A 27,737-nucleotide genomic window follows, 5' to 3' on the forward strand; every position below is an offset into this window, starting at 1 on the left:
GACACTTTGTTTTGCTCTTAGTGAGGGTCAGAGTTTTTAAGATGGCAGTTGCTGAAGGCTTAAAGCTGCCTCTTCTCTCTGGTTTCATTAGATCTTCATATTTCTTCCAGCCAGGTGTTTTGCCTTCTAAGGACATTTGTTACACAAAGTTTACTCAGGATCTGTGCCTACAGAAGTCAAGGAGGAATCCAGTCAAGGACATAAATATGTCCGGAGAGAAGGATTAAGTACTGCGGAAGCTCCGTAGTGGGAGAGGTCTTTTTCCTAGGTAGGGAGGGAAGCTTTCCAATGGATAAAATTTTGTTTTGTGGAATCCACAGAAAATGCCATTCAGCAGACAGGAGTGACATTAAATAAATGAGAAAACTCAGGATATTTACAGCAATAGTAAAAAATTTTCTGGAGTATATGGTTTATGCAAGGGAATGATGGAGAATAAACTTGACGGTTATAGATTGTGGCAGGATCATGAAGGACCTTGGAGACCAGACTGAAGAGTTTGGTTTTTGTATAGAATAATGATTTTCCACTTTTTTCCACTCTTGACGAACTTGAGAAATCTAATCCAGTCCTGTGATGCAAGGTCATATATTATGAAGGGGCCTGGGCTTTGGTTTTCACCACTCACTGCCTGTGTCGGCTTAGTGAAGGTAATCTCACATCTGTTTTCTCATCTGTAAAGAGAGGCTAAGAACAGAACTACCTTGTGGGTTGGTGTGAGGATGGAATGAGATAATGCATGTAAGGTGCAGCTGTTGTCTTAGCCTTTTAATATCATCATCGCTAGTAGCTGTGGATCACCGGGGCAGTGAGTCTCAGGGTGTCAGTGAGGGGATCGGAACCTGTGAGTCTAGCATTGAGTCCCTACCATGATTCTGCTACCCAACTCATTCTTTGGAGTCATTCTTCTGAGTAAAGAAAATGTAGCCATACGGTGGCAACGTAGCCATAATTGGAATCCCAGGATAACCACCCAGTAGTTGAGCAAGTTAATTGGCTTAGCCCTGGGCAAGTTACTTAATTCTTTGGGGGTCTTATTGTTCTTGCCTGTAAAACGAGGAAAATGATTCCTCTTTGCACAGCAGTTATAATGTTAAAATATCTGACACATAGTAGGCCCCTATTAAATGGTGTGATTATGTCTTTTTTTTATTATGACGTTAACTCAAATCCCATTCCCAGATGACATCTCAAAGGAAAGAGCTAAGCAACCAGGAGATTTTAAAAGGTTGCCTAACTTCACTCACCTTTCTTTCTCATTCTTCAGGATTTAAATCCACTAGATTCCAACTGGAAAGTAAAGATCTCTGTATTCTTTCTATGTGACTGTTCTGCTTCTGTCTCTAAATTGGTTTCTGTCTGTCAGCTTGGGTTGAGGGAAAAGTGTGAAGAGAATGATAAGGGAGGTGCAAAGGGAGGATCTCCAGTTGGAAGATTTTTTTTTAATAGTTGTGAAAATACCTCCTTTACCTTTGGGAGTTGATTAATATGGTTAAGGTAGGAAATTAAAATGGGTGATTTTTTTAAGATTCCTTTTTAGCCCTGTGATTGCATTTTTGTGATATAATAGTGTGTTATTCTGTTATAGCTTAGGTGTAGGGTTTTAAAATTGAGACACTTTCCTAAATCCATATTTATGACTCATTCTCTGGAGAGATATACTTGGGCTCCAGGCCAGTAAGCACAGAAGATGAAATGACTGCCTGCCTCATTGGAGGCACAGTGTGCGAAAGCCCTGTGTAGCAAGGCGTTGAGAAAGGGAGCTCTTTTCCTTCCTGTCAGGGCTAATGAGGATGCAGTTAGGACCAGAGAAGCTAAGCCCTCTTTTCCTAGTGCTCTGGTTAAGATGTTACTGCCTGTCTTCTGAATTTTGCTGAGATTGCAGACATGACTTAGAGGAATTTTCACATCATCTACAAAAAAAAAAAAAAAAAAATCTTATAACACAGCTATGTGAAAGCACTTAATTGAAAAGCATAAAAATCCTTATTCAAGAAATTTGCCAGAATAAAATCTCGATTGCTTGTGATCCCAGAATATTCAGCCAGAAAATACTGACCTGAATGATTCTGTAATTTAAATTTGGTTTTTGTGATTTAAAAAATAAATGTTTAGCACCATACTGCTTTTTTATTTCAAAGCTAAGTGACTGTGTTAGTTCTGCATAATAAAGCTAATCTAAATTGGTTTTTTTTTTGTACCATCTAGAGAAATGTGTAAAAGCAAAAAGTCTCTAAAGATTTTTGCATTTATTAAAAGGGACCTTTAAAGGATATCAAAGGGTGATGAGACCATCATTCAGTGTCCGAAGTAAAAAGACAAAATTAAATGTCTTGCTTACTCTTGTAAGGGATCTGTGCTGGGATCAGGCAAAATCTCTCCAAGGAGAGCAAACCAATGGCCTTTTATAGAGTTTTAGAGAAGCATGGAGTTCAGGGTTGGGCAGATTTTTAAAAGCTTGAGTAGGCTGGTGTCATCTTTAGAGGTGTGGATATTTGGGTGTGACTACTGTTGTTTGGTTGGTCCTCAGAGTTACATTTATTAAACTGGATTTATTCCTAATTGGCTACTTCAGAAGCAAAGACTATGACTGAGTGGCTTCCTTCTAAAATGCTTTCGGTAAGGCAAGCTGTTTATTGATTGAATGAATTTGAAACCACTTTTGGTGGCTTCTTGTTACCATGACTAAAGATCAGTCTTTTCCTAGGGATGTGGGAATGTTTTCCATTCTCAGTCCCCTCTTTTGTTCCTCACTCAGTCAAAGCTGCAGGATATCAGTAAGGATTATCCAGACCTTCACCTCACGTGTTGATTCTTCTTGAAGATGGGGTATCTGATTTTCAGTTTGAGTCAGTCAGCATAATTTCTTTGTGGCGGAGGGGTCTTTGAATTTTTTTATTGAAACATCTGATGGTACAGTAGCTGGGTCGAACATTTGAGACACTGGACAGTAATATGTGTGAGATAAGCAAGAATTAGAAGTATTGTTAAGAAGGGGCTACAGTACACTTCACTTCCATAACCTCAGATTTTCCAGGCCTGACCAAGAAAACAAGTCTCAGCGATTTCCTAGGTAACCAGGGAATAGCTTTTCTTTTATCCTACCTGTAGGTTGTCTTTATTTCACCTGTAACGTTAATTCATGTGTAGTATGAAATGTTGGCAATAGTTTTGGTTGGCCAAAAGAAAGTCTAAAAAACCATTCTGTTATCTGTAACTATAACTTCTTTTGCTGGTCTTGGGTAGAAGCTGTCTACTTTGTGCAGTCATCTCTTCTCTCTGAGAATCTTGGGTTAATAATTAACTTCCATAAATCATCTGCTTCGGGAAGTGCTCTGGAGAATGTCAGTTTAGGTCTCTGTGGTGTTACATTCCAGCTCTGCCAAGGGTCTCTTCCATTTTTTTTTTTTAACATTTTTTATTGATTTATAATCATTTTACAGTGTTGTGTCAAATTCCAGCATTCAGCACAATTTTTCAGTCATTCATGGACATATACACACTCATTGTCACATTTTTTTCTCTGTGAGTTATCATAACATTTTGTGTATATTTCCCTGTGCTATACAGTGTAATCTTGTTTATCTATTCTACAATTTTGAAATCCCAGTCTATCCCTTCCCACCCTCCACCCCTCTGGTAACCACAAGTCTGTATTCTCTGTCTGTGAGTCTATTTCTGTCCTATATTTATGCTTTGTTTTTGTTTGTTTGTTTGTTTTTGTTTTTTAGATTCCACATATGAGCGATCTCATATGGTATTTTTCTTTCTCTTTCTGGCTTACTTCACTTAGAATGACATTCTCCAGGAGCATCCATGTTGCTGCAAGTGGCATTATGTTGTCGGCTTTTATGGCTGAGTAGTATTCCATTGTATAAATATACCACTTCTTCTTTATCCAGTCACCTGTTGATGGACATTTAGGCTGTTTCCATGTTTTGGCTATTGTAAATAGTGCTGCTATGAACATTGGGGTGTGGGTGTCATCCTGAAGTAGATTTCCTTCTAGATACAAGCCCAGGAGTGGGATTCCTGGGTCATATGGTAAGTCTATTCCTAGTCTTTTGAGGAATCTCCACACTGTTTTCCACAGCGGCTGCACCAAACTGCATTCCCACCAGCAGTGTAGGAGGGTTCCCCTTTCTCCACAGCCTCTCCAGCATTTGTCATTTGTGGATTTTTGAATGACGGCCATTCTGACTGGTGTGAGGTGATACCTCATTGTAGTTTTGATTTGCATTTCTCTGATAATTAGTGATATTGAGCATTTTTTCATGTGCTTTTTGATTATTTGTATGTCTTCCTTGGAGAATTGCTTGTTTAGGTCTTCTGCCCATTTTTGGATTGGGTTGTTTATTTTTTTCTTATGGAGTTGTATGAGCTGCTTATATATTCTGGAGATCAAGCCTTTGTCGGTTTCACTTGCAAAAATTTTCTCCCATTCCGTATGTTGTCTTCTTGTTTTACTTCTGATTTCCTTTGCTGTGCAGAAGCTTGTAAGTTTCATTAGGTCCCATTTGTTTATTCTTGCTTTTATTTCTTCTAGGAGAAAATTTTTGAAATGTATGTCAGATAATGTTTTGCCTATGTTTTCCTCTAGGAGGTTTATTGTATCTTGTCTTATGTTTAAGTCTTTAATCCATTTTGAGTTGATTTTTGTATATGGTGTAAGGGAGTGTTCTAGCTTCATTGTTTTACATGCTGCTGTCCAGTTTTCCCAACACCATTTGCTGAAGAGACTGTCTTTATTCCATTGTATATTCTTGCCTCCTTTGTCGAAGATGAGTTGACCAAAAGTTTGTGGATTCATTTCTGGGCTCTCTATTCTGTTCCATTGGTCTATATGTCTGTTTTGGTACCAATACCATGCTGTCTTGATGACTGTAGCTCTATAGTATTGTCTGAAGTCTGGGAGAGTTATTCCTCCAGCCTCTTTCTTTCTCTTCAGTAATGCTTTGGCAATTCTAGGTCTTTGATGGTTCCATATAAATTTTATTATGATTTGTTCTAGTTCTGTGAACTATGTCCTGGGTAATTTGATAGGGATTGCATTAAATCTGTAGATTGCCTTGGGCAGTGTGACCATTTTAACAATATTGATTCTTCCAATCCAAGAGCATGGAATATCTTTCCATTTTTTAAAGTCTTCTTTAATTTCCTTCATCAATGGTTTATAGTTTTCTGTGTATAATTCTTTCACCTCCTTGGTTAGATTTATTCCCAGATATTTTATTACTTTGGGTGCTCTTCCATTTTTTCCCCAGAGGATAGCAGAGTGTGTTGCTAGTTCAGGCTCATTCAGGGATTATGTTTTATTCATCATCGTTGACTCAGCATCCAGCCCCTGCCTGGTACAGTAAATATTTATAAAATGAATTTTCAGCTTTATATTATTCTTGGATTATTTTTGGCATTTCAGTTATATTTCTTCATTTAGATTCTGATCTCATTGAAAGCAATAACCATGTCTTGTTCTACTCTGAATGCTCCAGAAGGTTTATCACAGTGTTTTGTATGTTAGATATAAGTAAATATTTGTTAAATTGGATTCGGGATATATTGAGTGTACTTTGTTTGGGTAATAGGGCAAATACTTGACAATGTTCCCCATCTAAAAGAGATAATAGATCTGTTGGAGAGGTGAAACATACACACAGAACAATTTGAAGAGGATATCTTTTTTAAAAAGCAGTGTTATATGCTTAACAAGTACAAATAAAATATTTATGACTGCTTAAGCGTTATAACAATGTAGATTAAAAAAAAATCTTAGCCAGTTAAACAGAATGCTAAGCTTTAAAGTTATTTTAAAAACCAAAGTTTCACAATGAAATATAGTGTATTTCACTATGAACAGAGCAGGAATAATGAATGATCTACGCTTTTATGCAACAGTACATTCACAACAATATTGTGACTATCACAAACATGAGGTCAAGCAAAGGAAGCCAGACACAGAAAGAGCACTTAATTTACATTAGAAACAGAAATGGGCATTAACAGCTTAAAAAAAAAAAAAGTAAATGAAGCTTGATAACTAACTTCTGCCAGAATAGAACTGAGGCAAAGTGGGGAACAATAGCTTTTGGTGGGTGATCATGTTCATTCTCCCCCTACCCTGCCCCCTTTGATAAGCCACTGTTCTTGAAGACCTCATTTAGAAGAATATGAGCTAATATTTATGATGTCTATTAACTGCCAGACATGTGTTTTGTTTACATTATTTCATATAATCCTTTGAGCAATCCTCTGAGATACGTATAGCCTTCCCTACTTGCCAAGTGACACATACGAAAACTGAAAGCTTTAAAAATTTGCCAAAAGTAATAGAAGTAGTTAAGTGGTAGATAAAATGTGCACTTAGATTTGTATTACTCCAAAGTCTTTTTTCTGTCTGCTCCATCACGGGACAAGTAAAAGGACCGAGAACTTAACCTGGTAATTTCATTGTTTGCTGGTGAAGGATGACGGCAAGAGGCTCTGTACTCTAGGGCAGGGAGCAGCAAACTTTCTGTAAAGGGCCAGGTAGTCAGCATTTTAGGCCTTGCAGGGCCACATGGCCTCTGTCACAAGTCCTCCGCTCTGCCATGACATCACAGAAGCAGCCATGAACAATGTGTGAATAAATGAACATGGCCATGCCCCCAAAACTTTACTCATGGACACTGAGAACTGGATTTCATATCATGTTCACAGGTCACAAAATACAGTTCTTCCTTCCATTTAAAAATGTAAAAATCGTTCTTAGCTTATGGGCCGCACAGGTGGTAGCCAAATTTGTCCTGCAGGCTGTAGTTTGCCGACGCCTGCTCTAGGCTGTTGCTGAGAAGAAAACTCTACCAGAGTCCTTGTAGATTTTTAGGCATTCCCTTTCTGGACAGGTTCAAAAGCTCAACAGACATTTGTCAGACCTCTCCTATGTGCAGCACATTGCTTCTTGACATACAAAGATGACCTCTCCAACCTATGCAATTTAAAAGAAAATAACATGAAAGTATAATTACATACAGTAAAATACACCCATGTAAAGTGTAGAATTTGATGAGTTTTGACGTATGTGTGCATCCATGTAACAAGCACCACAGTCAACATATAGAATATTACCTTCATCCCCAAAAGTTCCCTCATGCTTCTCTGCTGTCAGTTCCCCTTCAAGCCTGGCCCTAGGCAACCACTGATCATTTCTCTGTCACTATAAATTATATTCCCCTTTTCTAGAATTTCATATAAATGAATCTAAGTATATACTCTTTGTTTTCTCCTTGTTTTACTCAGCATATGTTTTTGAAGTGTATCCATATTGTTACATGTATTAATAATTTGTTCTGTTTTGGTCCTTAGTATTCCGTCCTATGAATATATCACAGTTGGTTTATCCGTTCACCTGCTGATGAACATTTGAGTTGTGTACAGTTTGGGGCTGTTGTGAATGAAGCTGCTATTAACATTTGTGTACAAGTCTTTGTATAGGACATATGTTTTTATTTCCTGTGAGCAAATACCCAGGAGTAGAATTACTGGATCTTATGGGAAATACATGCTTAACTTTATAAAAAAAAAACTGCCAAGCTCTTTTTCCAAAGTGATTATACCATTCTGCACTTCTCAAAGCTGCTTTTTCTTAGCTGTTAATTAATTAAGCATGCTCCTTCCTTTGTATATCCAATTCTAGTCTCTTCTTTTCTCTATATTCTGTCTCTAATGACTACACCCTTCTTTATCAAGAAAAGATCTATTTTCTAGGTTTCAAATATCTTAGTTATTTCTTTGCCCCTTCCTTTAATCCCCTCCCATAAAAATGGGTTATCTTCTTTTCAGGGTTTGTTTAGCTTTCGTACGTCAGAGAAGTTCAGAACTGTACTTCTGATTCTTTTACCTGCAAAATTTTCTTTCAGGTAGTTTTCATTTTCAAGTGATATCCATTACTCAGTTCCTATAGATTTCACTGTTATCCTTTTAAATCTGTTCTCTGAGACTGTATGTTACCTAGTAAAGGGGAAAAACAGATTTCCATACTGAGCTCAGTCAAGGAAGGGCTTTTTGGTCTTGTTTCATGGGGATATTTTTAGTCTATTGAGTTTTGTTTCTTATCATAAAGCAACACCTATTCATCATTGTATAATTGTCCATAACCCCCATACTCAAAGACTACCACCACGAATATTTTCATGTGCTATTTTTTTTCATGTTTCTCTGCATGTTTATTTTTTTAACATTATTTTTATTGATTTATAATCATTTTACAGTGTTGTGTCAAATTCCCGTGTAGAGCACAATTTTTCAGTTATACATGAACATACATATATTCATTATCACATTGTTTTCTCTGTGAGCTACCATAAGAGCTTGTGTGTATTTTCCTGTGTTATACAGTATAATCTTGTTTATCTATTCTACATTTTGAAATCCCAGTCTGTCCCTTCCCACCCCCCGCCCCCTTGGCAACCACAAATTTGTATTCTATGTCTATGAGTCTGTTTGTTTTGTATTTATGTTTTTTGTTTGTTTGTTTAGATTCCGCATATGAGTGATCTCATATGGTATTTTTCTTTCTTTTTCTGGCTTGCTTCACTTAGAATGACATTCTCCAGGAGCATCCACGTTGCTGCAAATGGCATTATGTTGTCCGTTTTTATGGCTAAATAGTATTCCATTGTATAAATATACCACATCTTCTTTATCCAGTCATCTGTTGATGGACATTTAGACTGTTTTCATGTCTTGGCTATTGTAAATAGTGCTGCTATGAACATTGGGGTGCAGGTGTCATTTTGGAGTAGGGTTCCTTCTGGATATATGCCCAGGAGCGGAATTCCTGGGTCATATGGTAAGTCTATTCCTAATCTTTTGAGGAATCTCCATTGTGTGCTATTTTTTTTTTAAATATCTCAAATTTGAGTAATATATTGAAAAGACACTCAATAAATAGTTTTGAATGAATGAATATTCTTTTTTTCCAGTGAAATGGTTTGCTGGACAACAGTCTTACTACTTGAAAAGGGGGTGGCATTAGAAGCAGGGCCATCTTTGGGCTACAGGCAGAGGGCAAAGAGGAAATACCTAAATTGTTTAGGGCCTGATCTCTGCTGATTGCATCTTTCCCTTATATTCTATGGATGTTAACAGCATTAAAGTAATTTTACTTAGTGTGTAGTAGAAAATCAGTAAATGTTCATTTTCTCTAGCTGTTTATATATGTTTTATTCTCCTCTTTTTTCCTTATTATTATTAAACTAAGAAATATCTTATTTAGTTTGACTTTTTTCTTGATTTTCAGGTTGTCATATCATAATATTAAGTGACATTAGCTATCATTGGTTCTTTGCATGATTGGAAGGGAATGACATGGTCAGATGAGGGAGTGACCAATGACAGGAATAATTGGGCCAGGATTAATGAATGCTCAGCCAAAAATTACTGTGTTTTTTAGAAAAATTTAATTGTATGTTAACTATTGAATAGATAAACAATAATGGCATGCGTAAGGTATAAAGAATAATAATACAATGAACACGAGGACACTCACCAGTCAGCTTGAGAATTATAACACTACTGGTGCCTTAGTACCTGTGCCTTTTAAAGCTACCTATGCACTCCTTTTTCTTCCTCAAAGCAAACTATTGATTCTGAATTGCATGGCTGACAAGTTTTTGCTTTTCCCTATGACTTAATGCATTTATTTGTATGCCTAAGAATGTATACTTTCAGTTTTGCATGGTTTTGAAACTTATAAATATGGAGTCATAGTGAACTTGTGTTTAAGCGGCTTTCTTCTTTTGCCCAGCATTGTATTTGATATTCATTCATATGTGGAACTGTTGTTCATCTCTTTTAGTTATACAGTATTCCATTGTATGAATATTCCATAATTTATTCATCCATTCTTTTTTTTTTTTCATCCATTCTTCTTTTAATGGACTTACAGGTTGTTTGTAGTTTTTTTGCTATTGAAAATCGAGGCTATGAATATTGTTGTATGGTCTCCTGGACACATTCTAAGGGGTTTTTTTGGATAAAAGGTCATAACCATTTTTGTGTCATGGACTCCTTGGGAACTTCAGTGACTATTACCCCCCATGTTCCAGCTCATAAAAATAATTCACACCAAAGAAAAGATGCTTTTATCTGTATATCAGGAGTAGATTGAATTCCTGTTGACCGATATCCTTAATTCTTCTTAGCAGATGTTTAAATATTGGATTTTATTGAGTAGCATATCCAATCTGGGAATTAGAGAAGCATATTTTCATAGGGGAAATAAATTCAGCCTTTGCAAGTGAAAGCTTAGGAAGAACTGTACTAACTTGCTATTTGTGGTGTTTATTTGTGTCCTCTTTCTAAACATTTCTCTCCCCAAGAAATCATCTTTCTTCACACGACACACAAGGCTGTTACTGGCAGCAGGACACTGAGGGGTAGTTGCATGAGAATGTTGATTCTAGCTCAAAAAAGGAGCTGGCTGAGAGAATTAGTATCGTCCAAAGCAAATATATATTCTTGTGCTTTATGTATTTATTTAAATTCCAAGCAGTACATCTAGAACATGCATAATTAGCTGGGGCTACAAAGTTGCCTTTTCAGAAGATATATTTACCCAAAGAAGTTATGCATATTTCATAAAAAACAGACGATGTAAGAACACAGTCTACCCTTGGTTAGATTTTGGGTGTGTTTTCCCAGTGAAAAAGCATACATTTCTTAAGTAATCATTTTGTTTGAAAATAATGCATGTTGCTTTAAGAAGTATCTGATACTTATTGTGATTTTGATTTACACAGTGTTCCAAAAAAAACACTGATATCCTTTGTTAATTTATAAAAACATTAATAAATTTAAACCTGCTTGAACTTTCAGTGGTCAAAATACCTTTAAAAAGAAATTGCATGGGAAGGGAACTTAAATAAATTCCTTTACTAGACTAAGAATGTGGGTAGGGGTGGGGGAAGAAACGCAAAGGTAAGAGCAATCACTATGTGGTTCATGACAGCAAATTTCTTACTTTTGTACTTTAGACCCAGAACATGTGGAACCATAAAGTCATCCACTTTAAATAGAAGCCCAAACGAAGGCTTCTGAAGGCTAAAAGTCATGTCTGTATTCCAATTACTTTTTAAACGAAGATCATAAATTCTGAGACAGAGTAACAATCAATGGTCAATGATGATAGTACTAATATTTATTGTACCAAATATTTGCTTAACCCCTTAAATGTATTATCTCATTTAACTTCTGTGACCAGCCTGGGAGTCTCATTTTAGAGATGAGGAGACTAAGACGTAGAGGTCTTTTCACTTGTTAACAGTAACACGGTTACTCAGTGGTTGAGCCTCTTCAGTACCCAGCCACTGGTTTCAGGCTTATCATGTGTAAATATTCTGCTGGGAACCAAGAGATCAAATAGAAAGAAGACATGGTTTTCCTCTTCCAGGGATTTACTTGTTGAATCCCTAGAATGTAACAGGTAAGGTGTCCATGTTAGATCAGTAGCTTTTAAACATTTTTTACTATAACCCTAAGTAAGAAATATGTTTATATTGAAATAAATGCACACACACTTATGTGTTTTATTTATATATAAATTTATATAATTTCATAGCTGAAACAAAAGTTTTGTGAAATATCCTTACTGTGTGCTATACATGCTAATACTTTTTTTTTTACATGCTGATAGTTTTTATTCTGTTCCATTGTATTCATTTTATTCTAGATATTTTATGTGTGTGTAAACACTAGACACTAATACTCTAGATACCAGAGCTCCTTTGGCTCTTTCTTCTGTTATTTATCTCTCTACTGTACTTGTATTGCTAATACTGCTCTATCAATTTAAGAAATTATCTGTGGACCTAGAGTTATGCTAGTGAGGATTTAGCTATTTTATCCAAAGCCTTATGTCCCTAACTTTCATCCTTCTAATGTAGTAATGCTCAATTTTTATTTAATAAATAAGTAATAATTATATTGTAATTTATATATTATCATTTATCACAGAGCCATATCATGTATTATAATTTATTTCCTTTCCTTTTAAGTCTCTTTAGTTTTTTTCTGGAGGTAATTGCCCTGTGTTTTTCACTTGCATCATTTTCTGTATACCTATCCTTAATTTTTTGGCCAAGTGCTCCATCACAGCTATCACCCACCTATAATTAGGCTTTTGCCCCAAAACTCTATGTTATATTAGATAATTGCTAATTTGCCCTTATCCTGGAGCACCCTGTCCTCCAGCTCTGTCTGGATTCTGTCCCCAGCCTGCTGTCCAGCTCTATCCTGGAGCCTTCCCTCACTCTCTCTTAGGTTGGCTGTTCTATTTCCAGGATCCCAAGCCTTTGTCTTTCTTGGTTCTCTCCCTCATTTTGCATCAACCAATCTTCAGGAAAGTTCCAAAGAAAGAGAACATGGGAGAATTTATCTAAGTACATGCATGTCTTAAGATATCTTTAGTTTACCCTCAACACTTGGTTGATAAATTGGGCACAGAATTACAGATTAGAAATACTTTTCTCTTGGGACTTTGAAGGTATTGCTCCCTTTTCTCCCACTGCTGCTGTTGAAAAAGTTAGATTCTTATTTCTTCATATAGGACCCTTTTTTTTTTTTTTTTAGAAACTCATAGCGAGTAGTTAAGTTCTTTCTGTGTGTCAAGCACTGTCCTAAGTGTTCTGCACTACTTAATACGCCCATCATCCTCTCCATGAGTTAGGGGTTGTTTCCTCTAGTTTACAGGATGGTGACTGACACGTGGAGAGGCTAAGTAGCTTGGCAGTGGGACAACTGTTGACTGGGCACTTTACTATTGGAGGATTGGGGCAGGGGCAGCTGGCCATTTTGCTGGGAGCCCTCCGGATTTGAACATCCAACCTCCTCCCTGGGGAGTTACATGCCTGCCTGCCACTGTTCTTGGAGGAAAATAAAGGTCTGAAGGAATTCCACTGTTAACTGCAGATTTCCAATTCAGCCTCATTCTCAGCCAGTACTTCATAGGCTAGCCTAGTATCCTTGAGGCCTGAGTCTTTCCCATTCAGTTTCTCCAGAAAACATCTCTTTATTCTCTTACCTGGGGAGGACAGTTGCCAGAATGCTGAGAAAATGCAGACATTTGCTTACTCCATTCACAGACTTCTAAATAATCATTTGGTGTCAGCCTCAGCACCACTTGGTACTTACAAATCCAAACTTTCATGGATGCTACAGGGCATACTTACTGCCTTCCTTTCTCGGCAGCCCTCTGGATAGGTATTTAAGTTGTAGCTCAGGCAGCCCTGGTCAGTGAATTACCACTGTCCCAGCTGCTTACACTTTGTATTACAAAGTACAAGTGTACAGGAGATTATAGGAAATAAGACAGCCATGTACTTACCACCCAGCTTTAGCAACCGTTAGCAGATTATTTAAATAACTATTTCAAAATGATCAATAAAAATACATTATATATGTGGTTGGTACCTCCTGTGTATCCCTTCTTGGTCTCATTTCATTCCCTTCCCTAGCAGTTATTAGCATTCCAAATTGGTATGTATCGTTGCCATGCATGTTTTTATACTATTGCTACAGATATGTGTATCTATAAATAACACATTGTATTGCTTTTAATACTTATAAACCTTATTAGAATCACATACTGTACATAGTCTTTAACTGTTTCTCATTCAACCTTATGCTTTTGAGACATACTCATATTGATTCATGTAGCTCTTTTTCATTTATTTTAGCTTCTATAAAAGTGTTCAGTTGTGTGATCTAAGAGTTAATTTAACCATTCTTCTGTCAGTAGACATTTTAGCTTATTTCCAGTTTTTGGCTTTTACAACAACGATGCAGTGAATACTCTTGTACGTTTCCCTTAGTACGTATGTATACAGAACAGCCACAAGGACACCCAGATATTGGTCCCCTCAGTCCTTGGGGGCCACATAGGACCTGGGGTCAGCAGAGCCCCTTAGCCAGCCTCCTCTAGCCTACATAGCTCTATCCTTTTGCCTGTGCTGCAGAAGGGGAAAAAAAACAGTTTGTATGTGGAGTTGCTGAATGGAGGGGATACACATCTTCACACTTGATAGACAGGGCCACTTTGCTCCCCAAGTTGTTGTGCCAGTTTGCACTCCTGTTGCCAACGTGGAGTTCTGTTTTATCAAAACAGTGTACTGTACCGATGGATACGAACTTGAACTTTAGTGTTAGACTAAACTTCAGTGGAGGAGTTTGAGCCTGACTCCACCTATGAGCTGTGTGATCTTGGGCAGGTTTCTTACACTCTATAAAGGCCTTTGTTTTTTCATATATCAAATAAGGATAGTAAAAATCCATAGCATATTAACGGAGATGTTTTGAAAATTAAATCAATTCATACATGTTAACCTCTTTGAACACTGCATGGCCCCATAACAGGCCATTTCAAAAACAATGTTCACTGTTACTGTCATTTAAAAGTTGATTTCTGCCAGTCAGATGGATATGAAATGGAGTCCAATGTGGTTTCAGTTTACACCCGTATATTATGAGTGAGGTTGGGCATCTTTTCATATGTTTATTAGAGCCTTAGGTTTCCTTTTCTCTTCTGTTGGATTATTTCTTTTTCTAATGAACTGTAGGAGTTCTCTGGATATTCTCTCTAAATATTTGGAATACCAATGTTTTGTCAGTTACATGTAGTGCAGAGATTTTCTTTTTTCCAAGCCAGGGGCATGATTTTTAATTTTACTTATGGTATTTATTGAGCCACAGGAATCTTTAATGTAGGTTATAGACTGTTTATAAACTGATCCTTTAATATACTATGCATTTTATTTATGAAATGATTCCCTACATTAAGGCTTTGAAGATCTTTTCTTACATTGTCTTCTTAAACTTTCCAAGTACTGCTCTCTATAGTTGTCTCTCCCTGGATCTCACCTGGGGGAATGAGGTAGGGATGCCGTTTTCTTTCTTTCCACATGAGCAGGCATTTGTCCCCTGAGTAGGGGGTGACACACCTTTTTTGTAAAAGGCCAAATAGTAAATATCTCAGTTTTTGTGGGCCATGTAGTTTCTGTCCCATCTACGTGATTCTGTTATTGTAGCCCCAAAGCAGGTCACTTACCTTCTCTGACTCACTTTCTCCAAGTGAACATTAGAGATAATAATAGTACCTACTTAATAAGACTGTTGTGAGGACTAAATCATAAACTAGATACACAGAATGTTAAACAAATGGGTAGAGTTGTGTTCCAGTAAAATTTTATTTATGAAAAACAGTCAGTAGGTTGAATTGGGCCCATGGCTGTCGTTTGCCAGCCCCCATTCTAGATGAACCTCCCATTCAGTCTGAATGTTATACTAGGAGTCAGTGAGTTGTATGTCATGTGTGTATGATGTACATTTTCTAAATGTACATAAATATAGCTTTAATACATTGTTAATGTATAAATATGTAATGTTATAACACATATATAATATGGATTATTTGTTTATATTTCCTACCAATCCCAGAGAAAATAGCTCCCCTCATTGTCTTTAAAACTGTTGTTTCCTCCTGCACGTATTACTCACACAGTCAGCACATTTCTTTATTAAGCCTTCATATACTTCAGTCATACAGGGTTTACTGTATAACTTGTTCCATTTATAGATAGCTCAAATTGTTTTTTTTTTTTTAAGTTGTTTTGGTAACTTTTATCCTTTACCCTAAAACTCTGGTGCTGTGTATTATAAACTGGTGTCTGCTGACAGAATAACCTTCCTAAGTTTACATCTCTTGCCCCCCTTGCCCAGGACAAACAGTCCTCTTTCTCACAGGAGTCTCTCGTATGACCTTGTCTGCAGCTGGTTCTCACGCGTTCAGTCAGCTCTTGAGCGTCTACTTTGTGAGCTCGTTAGTTTGCTGGGCACTAGAGACATGGGGGTGAACAAGTCCCTAACACGCTGCCTAGATGTGACTGGAATCCTCCAGGCCCAGTGGGCTGACACCCTCTCTGGGTCTGTACATTACACTTTTATTAATGTAACCTGAGGCCGTGCCACCTTTTTACCTTTCCCTTCATCTTCCTAAACCAAGGCTCCTGCTAATTATCTCAAAGTTAAGTATGGCAGGTATTAGGCCCTTTTGGGTTTTGTTTTCTTCAAATGAGGAAATTGAGGTTCAATGGTAATAAGTTTGCCCAAAAGGTATAGAGCTGATAAATGGCAGAACTGGGAATCAAATCCAGACCTTATGACTTCCAAGTGCAGGAATATTTCTAATATTCCATGCTTCCTGCACATGCAAACAGATTGTCCTGATGAAATGTTGTATGATTCGCAGTCTTTGCCAGTGAAACACTAACGAAGAATCAACCTCATGCAAAAGAAAATAGGACTTAAGTACAACCCCTCTCTCTGATGGACGTCCAAAGACATCTGCAGTTCACTCCTTTGGGACAGGTGTATATCTCTCTGTTTGGACAAGGTGTCCGAGCTAAAGCACAGCACACAGAAGTTTAGAAACCAGGGCAGACACCTTACTTCCACAGCCTACTTGTCAGAGCACCGAAGGGTAACAGACCCTGGGTGAGGCTAGACCTGGGTGGGCCTCCTCCTCTGCATACCCGTGTTCTCACTGTCCGAGAGTCTGCAACTAGTAACAGCAGTGACACTGCTAAAATCTACTAATAACAGGCGTCTATTGAAAGTTTATTGCGTGCCCAGCCCTGAATTATTTAGTCTGTTGTTTAACCCTCTCAGCATCCTCACGAGGGTAGATGCCATTATTATCTCTCATGTTCATTTGGAGAAACAGAATCAGAGAGGTTAAATAACTTGCCCACAGTCAGCTAGAAGGTGTGGAGGAGTGCTCTTAACCACTGCACTATACTTGCCAGCTCGGCCCAAGCCAGTCAACATTAACCTCTCTAATTCCAAATCCCTTTTATACTTCAAGAGTTTGAAAATTAGAGAATCTTCTTACTTTAAATGGATCAAAGAAAAAAACCATTTGTCTGATCTCAAAATTCACAGCATTACAAAGGTCTTAATATTCCTGATCTCCTAGAAAATACATGTTATCACCTTCATATTTGAACAGCCATTTGAAATATTTTGACTCTGTCCATGTCTGTATCTATACAGACAACTCATTCCTCAGTTCACCTACCTTCTGGCTATTGTTCTAACTATTGCACTGGATTTTTCCTTGACAATCCACTGAGGGCCTCATAGTTAGTAATTAAATGAATGATGCGTTCTCCATCTTCATTTAGTTTCATTATACCTGCAGTAGGAGAATGTTGCTCCTTATTTTAGTTTTTTATTTCCTTCTTCCTATGTCTTCTTCCTTCTTCACAGATTTATCACATAGAAAGAAGTTGACATGTAACAGTGGTTTGGCAACTGTAAAACAAACACTGTTAAATATAAGGATCATTGTGGTTTTGGGGAGGCTAGAAGAAAATGAAAAGATGTGACAAGTTGAAGAAAAATGTTATAAATTGCAGAGATACATAGGTTTTTTTCCCTTATGAAAAGAAAATATTCCTGTCAATTATTCTTTTCCAGAATGGTTCTTGAGTTAGATGCTGTTCCTTTGAGAAAGCAGTGTCTTAGCCATATGGCCATGTTGTCTGGGCTGGGACCATCCAGGCCACAGCAGTAATTTTTGGTGTTCTCTTCTAGGTGTTTACCTTGCTGTGGATTGCCGACTGGATGGTCCATCATTTCTGGAGGAAAGGAAAGGACCCAGACAGTTTCTCCATCCCCTATCTGACGGCACTGGGTGATCTGCTCGGGACAGCCTTGTTAGCCTTAAGTTTTCATTTTCTTTGGCTTATCGGAGATCGAGATGGAGATGTTGGAGACTAATAAATCCTACAAATTGCTCTCCAGTTACCAAGAAGGAAAACACAAGACAACCACTTATGGCTCTTTTTCAAAAATTTTTATTCAGTAGTGTGACTTCTGCCAGGGTAATCTTCAGTTGACCTTGATTCCATTAAATGGCCTTAACATTTTTTAAGGAACTTGTGTTGAAACCAGAATGAACAGTATTTGTGCTGCTTTTCAGAGAATAAATGATAATTTGACGTAGGCATAGATCCAAGCTCAATCCCTGAAATTAATTAAATAGGAAAGAATATAGGACATTTACAATGAATAATTTAAAAACCGCAGACGTAGCAGAAATGTACTGTATTACTGTTTAACTTATAATGCCATGTTAGAGGAAACAGAGTTCTGGTTAGTCTTTCTTGTCTCACAGATGGGGTGAACTGCAAAGCAAACTTTACAATGAAAGGGGCCTGGTCAAGCTTTTAATAGTTTTAACTGTGCCCACCTCTCTGCCCGCTGAGGGTAAATTTACCAATTACTTGCTCCTAACCTGACCTCAGTATGTTCTGCTGAGTGTGAGACAAACTCACTTTTACCTGCTTGTATGTGCCAATTTAATTTAATTTAATGCTAATTTAATTTCAACTCTGCAAGTTCTTGGCAGGCTACTCTTTAAAGACAGAATGGCCTTTAATGAAAGTGAGGGGTCATTTTTGATCACTGATCTGTTGAAAGAATGTTGATCTTTTTCAGAAGACAATAGTCAAAAACAAGATAATCTGAGCTGCATTTATAAAGACAAGATGCTGTGAGAAATCGTCAGAGTGTATGTGTGTGAGAGGGAGACAGAGACTCTTGATGGAGAGCTGAATCTTGGACTGTTGATAGCAAAGATGATAGTGCTATTGGCATATTAGCATTCTAGAGTTACTCAGTAACACATTTTATTGTTACGCTTTTGTCATTTGGTGCAAGAATTTTGCTTCTGCCCAGAATTTAGTATTTCTTATACCTACATTATAATTAATACTTTTCTTATTTAAAAAAACTGCACTATTTAATATAACTAAGATACAAGATTTAGAATGAACTAATGATTCATTTGCTCTTAAGAAGTCTATTGAAACTTTTCAGCTTACCATTTTAAAAGAGGGGTTGGTGGGTTACTTCAGTTATTGTTCATGCCTGTCCATATCATCTGTTTGCACAGGCTGATTTGTACATGAGACACTACCAGGTACACTGCTATGTTTCTCAGATATTTTTTCTAAAATCCTGATCTATATTCCAAACACTTGGCCAACACCTTAGTTATTCAATAGATAAGCATTTTTATATTACATATAGTTCATTTAAAATAAATACAGAGAAATCTCTGAAGACTGTCAGATATTTAGTAATTTAACTGATAAAGGGAAGAAGAAATGCACATTGACTTTGATCATTGTGGTTTAAGTTGTGAGTTAGTGTTAACATTATATAAATAGTAAGTTGTTTATAAATATATTGGGGGAAGTGTTCCTATTAAGCTCTTTAAAATAAGGAGACTGTGGTTTAGAGTTATATATTTTTGCTTATTTTAAAACTTCAATTATTCCATTCTTCTGCCTTATAATGAAGCTTTAAAGGCAGAGAACTGAACTAATTATAGAATTTCTCCTTTGGAGAGTTATAATGTCACATAGTGAACATTCTTATAAAAGAAAGAATGATTAAGTTAAGTTGATGAATATTTAGCATCAAAGATTTTTTATTTTTAAAAAATCCGTAAATAATTTCTTTGATTTTATTGTAAAGCATTTGTAAATTACTTATTTACATTTGGTCTATATGATTCATAAGCATTTATATTTCCCAATGACTTCTGTTTTGATTTTTTAACATAAAAAGAACACAGCAGACCACATTTTTAAAGCATTTACGAATAGCAAACCACATTTTTAAAGCACTTACCAACAACTTTAATCTAATGCATTACATATTGCAAAGCACATTCAGATACACTGTATTATTTAGTACTCCCAACAGTACCTGTGAAATAGGTCAGGTAGATATTCTTGTCTCTGCAGCAGAAGAAACTGAAAATCAGAGAAGTTACGTTTTTAATGTTGTACAGCTGCAAATTGCCCAAATTGTGACTAAAGTCCAGGTCTCCAACCTCCTAGGCCAGTTATCTTTCTAAGACCCTCCAAGTGTACCAAGAGTACCTAACTAACTGAGAGGAAATCAACTGGAGAAACAGGATTTTCTAAAGTAGAATAGAGTATTGCTACATCTTTCTGATTTCAGACAAGGGAATCTTCATTTAATGTACCTTGATGGTAAGTATAGGCAATGCTAAATTATTCATGTTCCCAAGGCCAAGGAAAACAAAGATAAATGAAAATTTTGGAAGAAAGAACAATGCCTTATTTCATAGAACATTTAATTGTCACAGCCCTTCCCAGATCTAGCATTTTTCATAGATGCTAATAAGTAATTCGATGACTGATCTGAGTTCTGTCCCCTTTCTCTTTTGCTACCCAATATTGGTTACAGTAGCAAAATGTCCAAAAGACATGTAATGGGGGAAAAAAATAAAGGCATAGAAAAGTCAGTTACTAATTAGCTGAATTAACTTATAAAAGGGATTTAAATTCCTTTAAAAATGTTTACTGGTTTTTTGAAAGCCTTTATATACATATGGAACCAAAAAGATTACTTTCTTTATCTACCCACAAAAATCATTTATTATCAGTATTACTTAATACAAATTCACAGTATTTTTATAAGTTTGCCCTCTAAACTTCTTCCTTTCACTAATTTATCAGGCATTTTATTTAAACACAAATAATCTTTTCAAAAACATTTTTTTTCCCACCAGTCATTTTTTTAATGAAGTTTCTTAGAACCTGATAAAAATGAAAATTGACATAAATGTATCTTCTGAGAGACATCAAAAATTCCACAGCGTAGACTATCAATGATGTGGCCAAATGAAGTACATTTTTAAAGATCTTTCAGTAATTTTTGGGCTTCCTTGCCTTATAATACAGCTTTGGTATAGTATACCCATTTATAATGGGCATCTGCCATCTTTGAATTGTTGTAAACTCAAATAAGAATAAAATTTAAAACATATTTACCCGGCCTCGTTGTACTTACTTCTTGATAAACTAGATGAACATTGAATCTGTGTGGAACTCACCCAGAGGAGACTCTGATCTGTGTACGCATGTTGTATTTACAAGCATACTGAATTGGGCTTTGACCATACCTAGAACTCCACTCAACTGCTTTACCACTCTTTCACTCATTATTCAGCTTACATTCCTTGGCCCGTCAATCCGTACATCCTCAACTGCCTCCTTCATACTTACTGGACCGCTCTGGTTAAGTACAGCTCTCCTCTGCCTCCTCTTTGCCTGCACTTGAGCAGCTGAATATGGCTCATGAAAAACACATGACTGCTAGGGCAGATCTTCAGATTTATAACCTCAGACATCAAGTTACCCCTCAACTGCCCAGGAGCCTACTCTGTTTCTCTAATTACTTCACTCTCTAGGAGATCAGGGTTCTGTCCCCACTGCTCCACTGAAGGTACACCTGTCAGGGACACCAGCAGTCTCTATGTTGCATGTCAGTGATCAGTCCTCAGTAAGGAATCTTCATCTTACTCAGTCAAAGTATTTGAGAGTCTCCCTTCTTGAAATATTGTCTTCATTGGGCCTAACGGGTTTCTTTGCTGAAGAGGCCAAGGTAATAGGACATCACTTGGGGGATGGTCAGGGATGAGAAACCCATTCAGATATCAAGGGTGATCAGTTATCTAGGGTGAGGGGTTCTGGTTAAATTGACTTGGGGTTCTTGCTACATCTGGGTTTTACAAGGAAGTGCATAGATGGACCGAGGAGAAGTTTCCAGAGCCTGACTAAAGTTTAACTCCTTGTCAGGGTGCAGTCGACACTGAAAGAAATCACACCTAGAAATGTAGTAACCACAGGCTAAAGTTTCAAGAGAAGACATGGTTGGAAACTGTCGTACATGTACGTGATAAAATTCTAAATGGTAAATTTTCCATGATCAGAAAAAAAATTCCCAATCACGTTTTCCTGCATACTTTTGGCAAGACTAGAGTTTGTGGATGCCATCAACACAGCACAGTAACAACCTTGAAGAAAGCCATTAGAAGTCTGTATTCCCCGGGGGCAAGATGGATGATGTGGCAACAAGTAATGTGAACAGCACTAAATAAATGGTACTAGGGAAAAGCAGAGGCCAGAAAATCTATACTGTTGCAATATGAGTAGATCCCGAACAGCCAGAGCATTGCAAGTAATAACAGTTTTGCTCCTTTTATCTTAACAGTGGAAATAATTAGGAATGGTGCATGTGACAATAACGAACACAAAAAGATGGTACCTGCACATTGAAGAATCTTGGCATTTATTGGACAATCCACAAATATGTAAGTATCTCTTTTTTACTCATTATACTAAAGTTTCAGCGATAAATCTCTATACTTCACATGGGCCCAAGAATTTTGTAAAACATTTAAAAATCAGATTGCTTATGAGGTCAAAGCTCTGCAAAGAATGTTTTCCTGCACACCCTGGCAGCAGGGGGTCACGCTACATCTCATTTTTGGAATCTATATACAGCTATTTCCGAACATCTATGTAATGGCATATGTCAAGGTTATTCATGATAGCTTTATTTATAATAGCAGAGGAGGACAATTCAGGGGTCCTGGTGGAATAAACTGTGGTACAACCACACCATCAAACATAACCACTAGGAGATGAGGAATAAGAAGTATCTCTACACACTGATAGGGGGAGATGTCCAGGATAATGAAGTGAAAAAAACCAGACATGGAACAGTTGTGTAAAGATAGTCTCTCTTTTTTTGTAAGAATGAGAGAATTAAGGATAAACATTTAAGAAAGATACACTGGAAGGAAAAATAAGAAACTAAAAAGTTAACTATAGGGGTCAAAGAGCACAAGGGCAGGGATGGGAATAAGACTGTGGACCTTCTAGGTCATTCTGATTTTTGACCTATGTGTGTATTACTCATTCAAAAAATAATTTTAAAATTTTACCTGAAAAATACATTCTTTGACCTACTGGTCCCACTTCTATAAATCTGTTCTAAGGTAATGACTAGAATGTACCTTGCAGCAATTTTCAACTTGAAATTTTTCACTTGGAAACAGGCTGAAAGTTAAAAAAAATTAAATGTAGTATATCTATAAAATGTATGACACAGTTAGTGAATTCATAGTTTTAAAATTCTTTGATGAGTTAGAAAACATTCCTGACAGTGTGTGACAAGCATGGTGTACAGAATAATCAACGGGGTGATTCCAGCTTTAAAAATCATCAAAATATTAAAAATGCTTTTTCCTCTGGATCATGTGACTACAGATACTTTTTTCTTCTTAAAATTCTCTGTATTGTCCAGATTTTCAATAATGAACATGTTGCTTGTATATTTACTTTTTGAAATCTGTTCTAATTATTACTTTTCTAGACAACAGGTCCCCAACTCTAATTAGCAATTAACCATGGTTCAGACTCTTAAAAAAAAAGATTGATTTTGTTCTGTTTAGTAATGATCACCTAATGTATTTTTAAAATGGGAATCTCTTTTTTATTCTTGCAGGTGAGGAAAGATATTCTGCAGAAGTGGACTGCTTTCATACTTAATGATGATGGGGTATTATAAGAAGAAATAACACATAAATGTGGGCCCGGAAGAGGGGAGCAGTTCCCTCCCTGTCACCAGCCCTTCAGGCTACAACGTCATACTGTCACAGGCTGCCAACTCTGGGCAGTTCCCGCAGGCAGCCTTTTCTGGTGCTTCTCCCAAGCCTCACCAAACTTCTGGGGATTGGCACCAACTCTTCAGACCTGGTTTATTACAAACCTATGTTGTCCATCTGCACAAGCTTGCCCTTAGACACTTCCCGACCTCCTCCCTCTCCAGCCTTCTCCCTGCCCCCCTTCTCCACCCCCACTTCTCAGCAGGTGTTCTTTACATTCCTCCACAAGGAGAAGGTTGAGGCCTCCAGGACGTGCTACCCATTCATCTTTTTTCCTGCCTGACATCCCGCCTTGTTGAAAGCTGACCCTTTCACCTATGCCTCTTCTGCCACATCTCCCCCTTACCTGTTTTTCTTCAGCATCAGGATCTCACTCTCCGCTCCCTGTTATGCCAAAGCCTCCCCTAGAGGGAGGAGCCTCCACTAACACTGTCCACTCTCCTCTCCAATTGCCAGCTCTCTGTGCAGTAGCTGCTCCTGCCTCCTCTTCCTCACTCTTTCCTCTCTGCTCAGCACCTGTCAGCCGAAACCCTTTCCCTTCCCCTGTCTTCTTTGACCCCTGGGCTATATCGCCGATGTACTGAGATCTTCTTCCTTCCTGTTCCCTGGGTTTCCTCTGTATAAACACGTGCTGGAATAAGCAGAGCTCACTTTCTGGCTTTGCCGCTTCCTAGCTGTGTGTCAGTCAGACACATTACAGATCCTAACCTTTTAATGCAATTTAATTCAACAAATACTTGAATCTACCTAGCCTATTGATTTAGTGTAACTCAGTTATCTACTAAGCAGTTCTTTTATGCTGGGCATTATTCTAGAAGCTGGGGGTACATTGATAAATGACTCCCCTAAAGTCTGTGTGGGGGCTATATTTTAGAGTAGAAATGGAAAATCAATCAATCAGATGATGATAATATCAGTAGACACCCTTCATCGTTTAAAAAAAAAAAATCAGTACGTACACAGCACGTCAGTATGGCCTAGGCACCTGGGAAAGGAGTCTTACCATCAAAAGTGGAGCAGCATTGGTGTCCCCGGAAGGGAGGTATTTAATCTTCACTATGAACATCGACATTCTTTACTTCTGGCCAATGCACCCTTTTCTTTAATAATTAAAGCAGATGCACAATGTTTGTTTGTTGGGCTATAAGCAGGCTGTCTTAGCATAAAATTCAAGTTAAATCATGTATAAGCCAGAATGACTTCTCCATACCTCAATATGTAAAAATTTCTTCCATTTAGTGCCTGGCATATAATTAGACCTCAATAAACAGTCACTCTCAGTGAGTTCACCAGATCCAGCTGATCTACCAAAAAAAAGCACATCTCTGAAACAACATGGACCTGGGTTCCAACCTCAGTCCCACCCTTGTATGGAACCAGTTCCTTGTCTGACCATGAGACTGACTGCAGGCAAATCAACACCTTGAAGGATGAGTTTCCTTCTCTATAAAACAGCAATGATACCTACTTACAGATTTCACAAAGATTAGAGAGAAAGTATGTATATTATAAGGGCTGAATGAATAGTAATTATCGGGAGAACATGTTTTCCACAATGTTTTCACTTAAATGTATCCAATTCTCAGTTTGGTGGGTTCTAAAGACATGGGCTTTGGATTTGAATCCTGCCTCTGCCGCTTAATAAGGAGCTCAATCTTGGGCAGTTCATTTAATCTCCAAGACTCAGGTTTCTCATTTATAAGAAGTGGGTAGTAATTCCTACCTCATGAGGTGGTTGGGAACATTAGATGAGATAAAGTACGTGGAACAAAATAGTAGGCAGGTAGGATGTACTTAATAAATACTAGCTTTTCTGCCTTCTGCTAAATTATTTCTGTAAGATTAACAACTGTAGAATCAAGAATTACAGCATGAAACATCTGTGAGAAAATCAGGGTCACATGAGATACCCACTCAAGTGCAGGAGAGCCGTCTTTGAGGGGACTGTGCATCAGCTCCCGGGGGTGCGCACACACTGTCTGCTCTCCTGAACTCAGGGGTTGGTGATTAACATTATATAGACAGTTAACAATACTGAGTCAAGAGGTATGGTCTTTAGTGCGTTCATTTGGTAGTTATTTGTTTTTCCTTTTTTAATTGTAGGGTCAAAGAATCTTTGAGAAACCAGAGATGGAAAAAAATAGTTTTAAATTTGAAACATCTGCAGAGTTACAACTGAACTTTGGGGAACTAAATTGCCAATCCATATACAGTGTTTCTGCAGGGGGCGTTTGGCTGATTATAGGAAGGAGAAAATGCTAGTAAAGAGAAAAGAAAAGAAAGGAACAGCTCTACTGTTTGCACATTTTAGAGGACAGACCAGTTTCAAGATGGCAGCATGGCCAACCCTGAAATCTCGTTCCTTCTCACCAAGTCCAGAAAAATGATAGACAAAAATGGAAAAAAATTTAAAGCCGCCTCACCAAGAGCTGTCCCCCTCCACCTCCACAGCTTCCTCTGACTTCTCCTAATGCCTTTGCAAGTCCCACTCCCTGGTGCATGTTTTCTCTGAGAGCTGCGACCGGGGAACCACAATAGCTCAGGAAAGAGTTGGGAGAATTCTGAGCTCATCAGAATGACAGAGCACATGAAGAAGGTCAACCTGATTAAAAAAAAAGAAAGATGCATCAACTGTGTTGGGGGGACGCCAGAGGAAGAAGCCTGTTCGAGAGACTCCCTAATGTGCATTTCTGGTGGTGACAGGCAAGGTCACTGGGCATTGCTGGAAAGAGAATTTTTCTGCATGAGATATTTGTCTGTGCCTCCCATTTATTTATTCAGTCATTTATTTATGTCAGTATAGACTCATGGCTATTTATGCTTTGGGTTATAATCCAGTACTACTTTGTTTATTTTGTTGCTCAAATGTTGGCCAGCTCTGGCCATTAGGAGTTCTTTCCTTTTCAGTTGGCCCCTGTATTGCTTTGACACATCCCATTATTTGAGTTTTGTGTTTTGTTTCTTGATTTTGTGCACTTTCCTACTTTCTGGCACTGTAACATGCTCCTGGCTTATCCCTTTTTTTCCCCCATAATGCTCTGAATTAATAAGAGTTTGATATGGATTTTTAATGTATATGTCCTCAGTATTTGTAGAGTGTTATCTCAAGACTCCAGAAAATAGGGGAAAACTTTTTTACTGCATTTAGATTTTTCCAGGACTAATTCTCTCCCATATTTTATGTACATACGGTGTCTGGAAAGGAGAACGTCTTCCACTCTACCCTTGTATTATTTCATCTTGGTCTTAGAAAAGAAGCATTTTGCTGTGATGGAACAAACACTAACTTTGGGTGTCCTAAGAGATGTTAGAATGTCTTTCTACTCTAGAGACCATATCACCTTTCCTGAGCATACTATAGCACGAATATCTTAAACTTACTGTGTTGTTTGTCTTCTGAGTAGTAGGAATTCTTCATATTGAAATTCTCTATGAGTTATGTATTTTACAAATACTGGAGGAATTGCCTCTTCATTTTTCAAAATTTAAATTTAAAAATTTGTATTGAGATACATTTGACACATGGCATTCTATTCATTTCAGGTGTACAACATAATGATTCCATATACATATACATTGCAAAATGATCACCCCAATAAGTCTAGTTACCATCTGTAACCATACACAGTTACAATTTTTTTCCCTTGTGACTAGAAATTTAGGGCTCATCTTGTATGTTTCCTGCCCCAGTCCTAGAATCAGCAGTTTCTCCAAGGAGCCCTGGTTCCTTTTATTAGAGAATGGTATTAGAAACAAAGATCTGGGTGCTATGTGTGTTCCTTGCTGCTGGGGAGCAGCCCTCTCAGCTCAGAGAACAAGGAAATATATGCATGTTTGTTAACCTATGCATACATACCTACCTGTAAATATTTCTATATGTAACCATCTCTCTCATTTCAAGATAAACATGAATCTATACTGATGTCTCCTACTCTAATCCATTACCACATGGATTATCCTAGCCTCTTCCCCTTGCTTACTATAAACTCCCACTCCCAACTAGAGAAGCCTGGCTCAACCATTTGCCATCTACTTACTTAATTGTCCAACTCCAACACATGTGTATTGCAGTATCAAAATTGTTAACCTGTGCCCCATGAGATAGCCATTGACTTTTATTATGTCTAATGGTTAATTTGAAATTGTCTCCTGT

General features: G+C 37.5%; 1 protein-coding gene across 5 annotated transcripts in view; it reads left to right on the plus strand.

Moving 5' to 3' along the window:
• The window catches only part of SLC41A2 (solute carrier family 41 member 2), a 104,396-nt gene extending 83,498 nt beyond the window's left edge, over positions 1-20,898 (plus strand). For all 5 annotated transcript variants that reach the window (XM_074375147.1, XM_074375148.1, XM_074375146.1 and 2 more), the window contains one exon: positions 17,626-20,898. In XM_074375147.1, coding sequence (XP_074231248.1) covers positions 17,626-17,811 — 186 coding nt within the window. In that variant the 3' untranslated portion in view covers positions 17,812-20,898. The remainder of the gene's footprint in view (positions 1-17,625) is intronic.
• Positions 20,899-27,737: the final 6,839 nt, after the last annotated feature.

This window comes from Camelus bactrianus, chromosome 12, assembly GCF_048773025.1.
Source record: "Camelus bactrianus isolate YW-2024 breed Bactrian camel chromosome 12, ASM4877302v1, whole genome shotgun sequence".
In the NCBI taxonomy this organism is placed as follows: domain Eukaryota; kingdom Metazoa; phylum Chordata; class Mammalia; order Artiodactyla; family Camelidae; genus Camelus; species Camelus bactrianus.